Source organism: Dendrobates tinctorius, unplaced genomic scaffold (genome assembly GCF_039654945.1).
Source record: "Dendrobates tinctorius isolate UK_male_01 unplaced genomic scaffold, ASM3965494v1 ptg000040l, whole genome shotgun sequence".
Taxonomy (NCBI): domain Eukaryota; kingdom Metazoa; phylum Chordata; class Amphibia; order Anura; family Dendrobatidae; genus Dendrobates; species Dendrobates tinctorius.
The window spans coordinates 29410624-29422879 of NW_027361708.1; the positions used below are offsets into that span (position 1 = coordinate 29410624).

General features: G+C 44.0%; 1 protein-coding gene across 2 annotated transcripts in view; it reads right to left on the reverse strand.

Moving 5' to 3' along the window:
* LOC141088713 (protransforming growth factor alpha-like) overlaps positions 1 to 12256 on the reverse strand; it is a 33954-nt gene that overhangs the window by 10608 nt on the left and 11090 nt on the right. For both annotated transcript variants that reach the window (XM_073574895.1, XM_073574896.1), the window contains exons 3-4: positions 1682 to 1802; positions 156 to 293 (exon numbers count right to left, since the gene is read on the reverse strand). In XM_073574895.1, the coding sequence (XP_073430996.1) occupies positions 156 to 293; positions 1682 to 1802 (259 nt within the window). The remainder of the gene's footprint in view (positions 1 to 155; positions 294 to 1681; positions 1803 to 12256) is intronic.

Below are 12256 nucleotides of genomic sequence, written 5' to 3' on the forward strand. Positions count from 1 at the left end.
GCATCTGGTTACATCATGACTGTGGGTTGGTGTAAACTACTTCATGTCCTTCAGACAATCTGCAGTGCTACAGAAGCCATAAAGGTTCCCCAGATACTAATAAGTCAGACATGTTGGTTCAGTTACAGAAGACTGAAACATGAGAAAATACTTACTAAATGCCAAGACAAGTGGTGACCATCAGTGTCAGTACAGCCACAAATGACACAACCAAAATGGCGCGCGGATCACCAGCCATCACTTGAAACAAGTCCATTTGCTGGCATCTACTGCCAACATAGCCTGTGAAACATCTAAGAAAAAATACATAGAATCATATCAAAAATAAGTTAGGCTTTTATTCCGCTCCCCAGGTCCAGAACTGTTTCTCCATCACTACCCTTGTCTCTGTTGATTGGCTGCAGCACTGATATCATGTCAATAGCGCTGCAGCCAATCACTGAGTCCAGCGGCTCTGGTGATGGAGATGTCTGAGACACAGAGCTAGACCCCGGGGAGAGGATGAAGTAAAGCATAGTTTTAGCTTTATACAGTGAAATGCTCAAGAGGGCAACAGTTTACTGAAACTGGGAAAAAACTTGAGTAACATTTCTGGTGCGACGCACATCATTGATAGGGTGTGCTGCATTTATTAATTGGCATGCACCTCTTAATGAAGCTTCTTATGTAAGTGAATCGGGGACTAGACCTTTATTCTTGGGGTCGTTATCAACTTTTCTTATGTTGCCATCATTATAGCTTACTGAAGGGTGTTTTTATTTTCATTAATACAATATTGGCAGCCTACATATGACTTTGGGTCAAAAAAAAGACCATTCTAGTATTTTTTTTTTTTGTACTGAACAAATTGAATAAATAATGCAGTAAATTTTAAAAATTCGGGATGCTATTAATGAGATGATACACAATATATACTGTTAACTCTTTTTTTTTTTTTTAATTTCTATCAACTTTATGCCAAACATCACATAGCCCCCGAGTCATCAAGACTGAAAATTGTATGCCAATCATGATGATGAGCGTTGAAGTAAGATGTGCCAAATTCACTTAGAGGTATGCGAATCTATCAACTGTCGCGCGCCACTGCCTGGAACGTTACTCCTGTCAGAGGCTCGTCAAGGACTAGACTAAATTGGGCTAAATCTGCGTTGCTGGGGGATGAGTGATAAGAAGGAGTCAGATATCCATGAATGTGGATTATTAGTCAACGCGTTTTGAAGTGTCGCACTTCATCAGGACAAACCACAGTGGTTGACTATGATTGGTCCCGATGAAGAAGTGCAACACTTATTAGGCTTTATTAGGCCTCAGCTTCCAGGGTAACCCATTGGCCCCTTGCAACTGTATTATAAGGGTGCAAGTGTGGTGATAGAAGAAATTCCCTCCCACTGTCTAACTGCTTAGATGCTGCAGACGGCATCGGACACATCACCAAAGGGGTGTCAGCTGCATAATACAGCAAAGACCTCTAACAGATGGTAAGGCCACAGCATCACATGAATGAGTCACTTACCACAGCCTAAAAATAAGTCTACTACCCCTGTATTGTGGCATCACTGTATGCGCCATTCATGACGTAATATACTTGTATTATGTGGCATTACTGTGTATGTGTATACCTCTATGTGGGTCAGAAAACACAAATCCTGACTCGCTCTTATCATTGATTGTATATACTTACATGCAAGAGGCAGTCCATTCTGATACCAAAAACCGGCACGTACCATGGAAGCAAAACTGAGTGTATGTATCTGGACAATCAGCAAATAAAATCTCCGATGACGCAGTTGCCACAAAGAAAGCTGTAAATAGTAGAAGTAACTTTACAAATTTTTCATGCAATTTAATAGCCTAGACGTACAAGCCTATTGTATCAGATAGCTAGGACATCTTTCCGAGTCATACGGTAATTCTGCATCGCTTACTCTGCTGTGAAAGTTATTGGGATTAAATGTGATCAAATCTGAATTTATAATTTGAAGCTGTAATCCTTTTACACATCACATCTGCAAGAGCAGAAAGGCCACAAAATCCTTGAGTAGCATTCAAGAAAGAATTCCATTCTGTCAGACCATGAAAATGATGTCATCCGAGCGCAGTCCAAATTTTTTCACGGACTCATTGACTTTCATGGCCTAGTGCAATAGGAATATCGGATGCCAATCGTGCGGACAGGCTATGGCTCGAGTTTGATCCAATATTTTGTCGGCTTGTTCTTGGACTGAAAATGTGTTTGTTAGCACGAGCCAAAAATGGAACCCGTCATGATGGAATTAGTATCTGACATGCAGGCCAGATGTTATAGCGCAGGAGGAGCTCTGCAGATTGATAGATATCATTGAAGGAAAGGTTTCAGCATTTTTTTATTGAAATCCTTGGTATTTCTATAGATGAGTCCAGAGGGAGGTTCTGCTACTGACTGACAGTCTTCCTTTTATGACTGTGCATTCAGAAATATCTGTCAGTCACTGAGTATGACCGCCCAGAGGACTCCCACAAGGTACAAACAGCGGGGATATCAATGAATAAATTACAAGTTATACTGAATCTTTTTCAATAAACCGACTGTATATATCATTCCGCCCATCTTCTCCTGCACTGTATGATCAGACTGCCTGTACATTGCGACAGGTTCCCTTTATGGCACCTAAGATTAAGAGTCGTCAGCTGGACCCGCCAATACCAGTGGGCGCGGTTGGGCGTCTAATGCATATGAGGCTCTCCTGACTCTCTCCCATCATGCCGGAGAAAACAAGACTACGGCATGTTGGATTTCTAATGGCCAATCGTCTTAATTTCCAGGAGATAAGCCACTGACAGAGGAGTGTGGCAGCTGCTTCCTCATGGAGAACACAAAAGCGCTCACCTGAGCGGAACATTACTGTGTATGGGGGACTCAGGAGCAATACTGTAGCTGTAAGCCAAACAGTTGTGTAATATGTAGCGCCAGTCCGGGTTCAGTCACAGCTCTGTGCATAGTGAGTAGTGGCTGTAACTGAGCGCCTGGCACTGACTCACAGCCAGCCCTAAGGCTGAGTCTGCTGTCAGTCAATGCTGGGTGCGCAGTTACAGTCTTTACACAGAGCAGTGACTGAAACGGTGCTGGCGCCACTTCCTTATCTAAAAGCTGAACGCTGCCAAAGGGAATAGCGTTCATTTCCTTCCGGCAACGGGGCTCAAAGTGCAGGGGCCGAGCAGGTTCAGAACAATATTCACCTGCAGATTAATCCCATATCTGCAGGTTAGTAGCATTTGACAAGTTCCCTTAAAGAGCCAATATCACCTAATTTGCACTCCATTGAAGGGCATGGTCTCACGTAGTGACCACTGCACAGTTCAGGCTTGGCCAAGACAAGTGATTTCTGGTTTACTACATTTTTAACAATCCTTTTGAAAATAGCAACTGGAACAACAGTGCGGGCTTCTGATCGTATCCCAGCCACATCTTGGCTGTTACACCATAATGGGTCGCCCTCGCAGGGCTGTGGGGTACTCGGTACCGGGCCCGATGAGCTTCAGTGGGAGATGTCACGGCAGCTGGGAACCGGCCCGTGGCCCTGGGCGCCCATTATAAAAGGGGAGAGTTTATGAATGATTTGTGACGCCATCTGTGGTGTTCGGCAATAGAGATGTAAGATGACGCAGCAGACAGATCCTCTGGGACAGATGGTGTGGTGCAGCAATGATGTTATAGCCCTCCACAGGCAGGGCTGTAGTCCCAGGGCAGAGTAGGTGAAGTGACACGTAGATGGTGTAGTGTCGGGCACAAGGGATGTAGCAGTGCGGGGCAGGTTGGCGCAGGAATAAGTGGAGGACACCAGGGCATGTAGTTCCAAAGCTTTACTCACAGTCTGTTGCAGGTACAGGTGCCCGCATCCATGCCGTGTTCTCCGGGTCAGGAGCTCAGCCAACTTCCAGGCAAGATGAAGTACTCCTTTCCAACACTCCGCCAACATATGTGCCTTTTCTGAACGTCTCCTCTTATAGCGCCTTTGAATGAAGTACTCCTAGTACTGAGTTACACTGGAGTTCCTCCTGTCAGATGTTCCTATGAACTCTACTTGTACGGCAGACAGCTGTAGCCTGCTTCGGGGACTCCTTGCTACTAAGTCCCGGCTCACTATTATGTTGCTGTTGTGCCTCCAAGTCTTGTGTGGGAATAAAGTGGTCACTACTTCTATTCCTCCGGTGTCTGCTGCAGGACCATTAGTATCCGTACAACCTCGGGGACCGGACCCCGGCCTTGCGCTGTGAACTTGGGAAGGGTTCTCTCTTCCAACCCTGTTCCTTAGTTCTCCTATTCTCCTTACGTTCCATGTTAATCCTTCTTTCTTCTGGAGAATCAAGCTTCCTTTCTTTGTCTCTTTCCTGTGCCAGCAGACCCAGATCACTGTGGCCTGCTGCAGCACTTCCTCCTTCCATCCCTCTCCCGGGGATCTTCTCTATCTCACTCTCTGTCCTTCTACATCCTCACTCACTGATTGAATGAATGACTCACTGACTTGAACTCAACTCTTCCCACTCTTTTGTGTAAACTAAACTTCACCCACCTCCCAGCACGTTTCGTGTTCCAAGCAGGGAGCCACCAAGGGGTGCTATGCTACACTCCAAGCAGGGAGCCGCCAAAGGTGCTTTGCTACACTACTTTGTGGTGTGGGGTGCAGGTGTTGGAGTGTGGTCAGGTGTCTCCACCTTACCTGGATAGTGGGGCACCACACCTCAGGAGGAGATGCAGTACCTCTGTGGCGACTGAACCCTCAGGGGCGCCACAATAACATAAAGACAGACTAGAAAAAGAGAATATGCGTCTAGTATTAAATAGTAAAAAAGTGGATAAATTCCCTTTAAAGAAGTTTGGTGAGAAAACACGGATGCTTTCTTGCACAAACTGTACCTCTTTAATTCATGGGTTATGTCTGGTATTGCAGATTGGCCCAGATTAGGCTACATTGCCACGAGGAGCGTTTGGTGAGTTTTTGACGCTATGTAATTTTGCCAGAAAAGACCCCTAAAAATAACTTATTCATATATCAATCAATCAATCAATCAAATTTATTATCGCCAAGTACATATTACATATATACAAGGAATTCTTTGTGGCAAAGAGGCAACATAATATATAACAACAGATACAACAAGTAACATCTAACAAGACAGATACAGTATATAGTCTACACATGACGATTTAATTGTTGAACAGAGAGTGGATAGAAGCTGTTCATATGGCGGTTGGTGCTGCATTTGGGGACTCTGAAGCGACGTCCTGAAGGGAGTAGTTGGAATGAGGAGTGTCCCGGGTGAGAGGGATCGGATGACATTTTCAATGCGTGGGATCGAATACTCTTATCATAAAGATCCTGGAATTTAGGCAGGGGGGAACCTATAATTCTCTCTGCTGTTCTGAAAGTCCTTTGTAAGCGGAGTTTGTCATGCGCAGTGGCTCCCCCATACCAGACTATCAGAGAGGAACAAATCACAGATCTGATGACAGCATTAAAGAATAAGATCAGCAGATTCTTAGACAAACCATATCTTTTCAGCTGACGCAGGAAGAACATCCTCTGTTGTGCTTTTCTTATAACAGCATCCACATTTTTCCCCCATTTAAGATCATGAGAGATGATAACACCAAGGAATTTGGTCTCTGTGACCCTAAGAACCACTTCGTCATGGATGTAGATTGGAAGTATCTCATGTTGATCTTTCCTAAAATCCACAACCATCTCAGCAGTTTTTTTAGTGTTGAGTACAAGATTATTGGCTTTACACCAGTCACATATTCTTTTCACCTCACTCCGATACAAGTCTTCAGCGTTTCCCCTGATGAGACCAATCAGTGTCATATCATCAGCAAATTTCAAGATTTTTACTGAGTCTGCTGAAGAGATGCAATCATTCGTATAGAGAGAAAACAGTAACGGGGACAAAACACACCCCTGAGGTGCCCCGATGTTTGTGACCAAGGTGTCCGAAGTGAATGGTCCAACTTTTACACTCTGTATCCTGGCTGTCAGGAAGTTATAAATCCACAAGCATAAGTTGAGAGGGACTCCAAGAGCTACCATTTTCTTATGAAGTAAATTCGGATCAATGGTATTGAACGCTGAGCTAAAGTCCATGAAAAGAATCCGGACATATGAGTGCAGTTCATCTGTATGATCCAAAATATACTTCAGTGCCAGATTGACAGTGTTGTTTGCCGAACGATTCTCCTTATAGGCAAACTGAAGCGGGTCCCATAGTTTCTGCGTGAATTTTATCAGGTGGGACATCATAATTCTTTAGAAGACTTTCATAGCTACAGATGTGAGTGCTACTGGTCTATAGTCGTTCAACTCAGAGGATCCCACTTTCTTGGGGACAGGGATAATTGTGGAACTTTTCCAACACTGAGGTACAACGCACTCTTTCAGTGACACATTGTATATACAGTCATATGTAAAAGTTTGGGCACCCCTATTAATGTTAACCTTTTTTCTTTATAACAATTTTGGTTTTTGCAACAGGTATTTCAGTTTCATATATCTAATAACTGATGGACTCAGTTATATTTCTGGATTCAAATGAGGTTTATTGTACTAACAGAAAATGTGCAATCTGCATTTAAACAAAATTTGACCGGTGCAAAAGTATGGGCACCCTTATCATTTTCTTGATTTGAACACTCCTAACTACTTTTTACTGACTTCCTGAAGCACTAAATTGGTTTTGTAACCTCATTGAGCTTTGAACTTCATAGCCAGGTGTATCAAATCATGAGAAAAGGTATTTAAAGTGGCCACTTGCAAGTAGTTCTCCTATTTGATTCTCCTATGAAGAGTGGCAACATGGGCTCCTCAAAACAACTCTCAAATGATCTGAAAACAAAGATTATTCAACATAGCTTTTCAGGGGAAGGATACAAAAAGTTGTCTCAGAGATTTAACCTGTCAGTTTCCACTGTGAGGAACATAGTAAGGAAATGGAAGAACACAGGTACAGTTCTTGTTAAGCCCAGAAGTGGCAGGCCAAGAAAAATATCAGAAAGGCAAAGAAGAAGAATGGTGAGAACAGTCAAGGACAATCCACAGACCATCTCCAAAGACCTGCAGCATCATCTTGCTGCAGATGGTGTCACTGTGCATCGGTCAACAATACAGCGCATGCATAACGCCTTTTTGTATGACCAAACAACTCAATCTTTGTTTCATCAGTTCACAGGACCTTCTTCCAAAATGTAACTGGCTTTTCCAAATGTGCTTTTGCATACCTCAGGCGACTCTGTTTGTGGCGTGCTTGCAGAAACGGCTTCTTTCGCATCACTCTCCCATATAGCTTCTCCTTGTGCAAAGTGCGCTGTATTGTTGACCGATGCACAGTGACACCATCTGCAGCAAGAGATCACTACTTGGGTGTTGCACAATGAATGATCTTTATATGAACAGACTGAGGAGCTTAGAGATGAATAGCCACTGTCTGTAGAGCTTGCCTCTAATCTGCAGTAGAATTCATTTAACTCTGCTGCCAGACTTCTGCTGGGGTTCACTATAGTGGGGTGGCTTTTATAATTGGTGACCTCTCTTAATCCTCTCCATGCAGATCTAGTATCTTTTGATGAGAACCTTTCCTCCAGAATCTTTGCATACTCGTGTTTGGCTAACTTAATCTCTTTAGATAGCGAGTTCCTAAGTTTCTTGAATTCAGTAATATCGCCTGCTTTAAAAGCCTCCTCTTTTCTCTTACGGATCAACCTGACTTTATTTGTAAACCACGGCTTGTTGTTTCCCCGAAAGTGGACAGATTTGGATGGAATAAACGTGTCTTCACAAAAACGGATATATGAGGACACTGCATCAACCCATTCATCCAGACCCGAGCATGTTTCCTGGAATACCTCCCAGTCCGTGCATTCAAAGCATGCTTGTAGTTGCAATTTTGCAACTTTGTATAAACTGTAGGTTTGGATGTTTTCAACCTTTGCCTGTAGGCTGGAATTAATTGAATTAGACAATGATCTGAAAAGCCCACTGCTGCTCTCCTCACTGCCCTGTAGGCCCCTTTTATGACTGTATAGCAGTGATCAAGCGTATTGTTCTCTCTCGTGAAGCAGTTTATATGTTGAGTAAATTTGGGGAGATCCAGGTTGAGTTTTCCTTTGTTAAAGTCCCCCATTACGATCACAAATGCTTCTGGAGATCCTTTCTCCCATTCTGATATTTTGCAAGCTAATTCACCAATAGCAGCTTTAACAGATGCTTGACGGGGAATATATAATGCAACCAGAACCATAGATGAAAACTCTCTTGGAGAGTAAAATGGTCTACAATTGAGTGCAAGGTACTCTAGATCTTGAGAGCAACCTTTTCCCAGTATGTTAACATCACAGCACCAACTAGTGTTGATGTAGAGACATACCCCACCCCCCCTTTGTTTACCTGAAGCTACACAATCACGGTCAGCTCTGTAGATAACAAAACCAGGTAGATCCAGACTGCAATCAGGGATGGTCTCATTCAACCAGGTCTCAGTAAAACAAAGAGCAGCTGAATTGGCCATATCAGATCTCATGTTACAAAGTAAGCTCAGATCCTCCATTTTGTTAGATAAGGAACGGACATTAGCCAAGTGGAGTGAAGGAAGAGCTGTTCTGAACCCTCTCCTCCAAAGGCGTGCCAGGACGCCTCCTCTCCTGCCTCTCTTGCAGTACACCTCCACAGGTTTCACAGAAGTAATGGATTTTATGTACTCAATTGTTGAATTAGCAATCATGCTCCAAGAAGGGGAGTCCATGAGAAATTGCGGATGATTCCAGAATAATAAATCGTCCCTTGAAATCATAAGGGTAGGTTTACAGAGTGCAGTGGCCATGATTACACTCAGCTTGTAGCTATAAAGACTGAACAGTCACAGCTTAGCAGAGTTAAATGTACAACTTTCCATAAAGGGTGCTCCTGGCACTGCTGGGGGGGAGGGCATGGGTGCAACAAGACAGGGACATCAGGGGACACGCCAACAGTCAGTCCAAACCTGCCCAGCTCACCCCTTCAGCTCCACCTGGACCACAATATCTCCAGAACATCTCCCGCACCGCACACTCCACCAGTTTTCCTATCCCGGGATCATCTGCTTGCTGGAAATGGGTACAAGTTGTAGGAAAGTTGGCAGGCAGCCAGCAGCTTCACTCTCTCCCAGCTGAAACCAGGCACGGAGCTCCACGAGGACAGAAAGACACCGGTCCCAGCTGGTCGCAGTCTTCACACTGCTCCCAGCTCTGCCGAATCCTGTAGCCCTACAGCTCCACATGGACCACAAGATCTCCAGAACAACTCCAGCACCGCACACTCCACCAGGTTTCCTATCCTGGGATCATCTGCTTTCTGGAAATGGGTACAAGTTGTAGGAAAGTTGGCAGGCAGCCAGCAGCTTCACTCTCTCCCAGCTGGATCCAGGCACGGAGCTCCACGAGGACAGAAAGACACCGGTCCCAGCTGATCGCAGTCTCCACACTACTCCCAGCTCTGCCGAATCCTGTAGCTACGCAATGGTGAGTGAACCAAAGGGAGAATTAACAATTAAACGGGGAAAAAAACTAAAAAACTCAGGAGCCTCATGCCAGAGCAGCCATCTCTCGGCGCTCCTCCTCCTTATATTATTATATATTATATATATATTATATACAGTGGGGAAAAAAAGTATTTAGTCAGTCAGCAATAGTGCAAGTTCCACCACTTAAAAAGATGAGAGGCGTCTGTAATTTACATCATAGGTAGACCTCAACTATGGGAGACAAACTGAGAAAAAAAAATCCAGAAAATCACACTGTCTGTTTTTTTTTTCATTTTATTTGCATATTATGGTGGAAAATAAGTATTTGGTCAGAAACAAGCAATCAAGATTTCTGGCTCTCACAGACCTGTAACTTCTTCCTTAAGAGTCTCCTCTTTCCTCCACTCATTACCTGTAGTAATGGCACCTGTTTAAACTTGTTATCAGTATAAAAAGACACCTGTGCACACCCTCAAACAGTCTGACTCCAAACTCCACTATGGTGAAGACCAAAGAGCTGTCAAAGGACACCAGAAACAAAATTGTAGCCCTGCACCAGGCTGGGAAGACTGAATCTGCAATAGCCAACCAGCTTGGAGTGAAGAAATCAACTGTGGGAGCAATAATTAGAAAATGGAAGACATACAAGACCACTGATAATCTCCCTCGATCTGGTGCTCCACGCAAAATCCCACCCCGTGGGGTCAGAATGATCACAAGAACGGTGAGCAAAAATCTCAGAACCACGCGGGGGGACCTAGTGAATGAACTGCAGAGAGCTGGGACCAATGTAATAAGGCCTACCATAAGTAACACACTACGCCACCATGGACTCAGATCCTGCAGTGCCAGACGTGTCCCACTGCTTAAGCCTGTACATGTCCGGGCCCGTCTGAAGTTTGCTAGAGAGCATTTGGATGATCCAGATGAGTTTTGGGAGAATGTCCTATGGTCTGATGAAACCAAACTGGAACTGTTTGGTAGAAACACAACTTGTCGTGTTTGGAGGAAAAAGAATACTGAGTTGCATCCATCAAACACCATACCTACTGTAAAGCATGGTGGTGGAAACATCATGCTTTGGGGCTGTTTCTCTGCAAAGGGGCCAGGACGACTGATCCGGGTACATGAAAGAATGAATGGGGCCATGTATCGTGAGATTTTGAGTGCAAACCTCCTTCCATCAGCAAGGGCATTGAAGATGAAACGTGGCTGGGTCTTTCAACATGACAATGATCCAAAGCACACCGCCAGGGCAACGAAGGAGTGGCTTCGTAAGAAGCATTTCAAGGTCCTGGAGTGGCCTAGCCAGTCTCCAGATCTCAACCCTATAGAAAACCTTTGGAGGGAGTTGAAAGTCCGTGTTGCCAAGCGAAAAGCCAAAAACATCACTGCTCTAGAGGAGATCTGCATGGAGGAATGGGCCAACATACCAACAACAGTGTGTGGCAACCTTGTGAAGACTTACAGAAAACGTTTGACCTCTGTCATTGCCAACAAAGGATATATCACAAAGTATTGAGATGAAATTTTGTTTCTGACCAAATACTTATTTTCCACCATAATATGCAAATAAAATGAAAAAAAAAACAGACAATGTGATTTTCTGGATTTTTTTTTCTCAGTTTGTCTCCCATAGTTGAGGTCTACCTATGATGTAAATTACAGACGCCTCTCATCTTTTTAAGTGGTGGAACTTGCACTATTGCTGACTGACTAAATACTTTTTTTCTCCACTGTATATATATATAATATATATATATATATTATATATATATATTATATATTATTAAAACATATAAGACTGCTGGCACTGAAACAAGACGCTGCGAGAGAGCGCAGGAAAGTAAGTGTAATGGTTTATTATTTTTATGTTTTTTGATGAGAGGCAGTCATACCAGGATAAGGATGGGGTCATGCATACATGGATAGGGATGGAGCCATGCATACAGGGATAGGGATGGGGCCATGCTTTCAAGGATAGGGATGGAGCCATGCATTCAAGGATAGGGATGCAGCCATGCATACAAGGATGGGGATGGAGCCATGCAGAAAAGGATAGGGATGCAGCCATTCATTCAAGGATAGGGATGGAGCCATGCAGACGAAGGCTAGTTTCACATTTGCGGACGGAAGGCTGCAGACTTCCTCCATGAAGCCTCGCCCTTCGCCACACTTCCTCCGGTTAGCTCCGCCTATTTCTGCATGCAGCTTCATGAGGCCTGTGTACCCTATCTTTAACATTGGGTACGCAGGCCGTGCCACAGTATGCAGATGCCGCCGCATGCGTCGTTTTGACGATGCGGCGCCCGCATAAAATTCCAACATGATGCGTTCTACGCGGATCATCGCACCGTCAAAACTGACATAACCCTCTGATTTAAGGGCATAAAAAATAAAAGTTTGAAAATTGCTAACTTTTTGGCAAATTTCCATTTTTTTTCCCACAAATAAACACAATTTTTATAGAAGAAATTATACCACTCTCATGAATATGTCATGAAAAAACATTCTCAGAATCAGGGATCCGTTGAAGCGTTCCAGAGTTATTACTTCATAAAGTGACACTGGTCAGAATTGTAAAATTTGGGCTGATCAGGAAGGTGAAAACAGGCTTGGGGGCTGAAGGGGTTAAATAGGTACAGGAATTCTACAGTGGCAAAAACTCAGCTCATGGTGGGAATGTAGTCTTAGGCTGGGATCACACATGCGAGAAACTTGGACAAGTCTC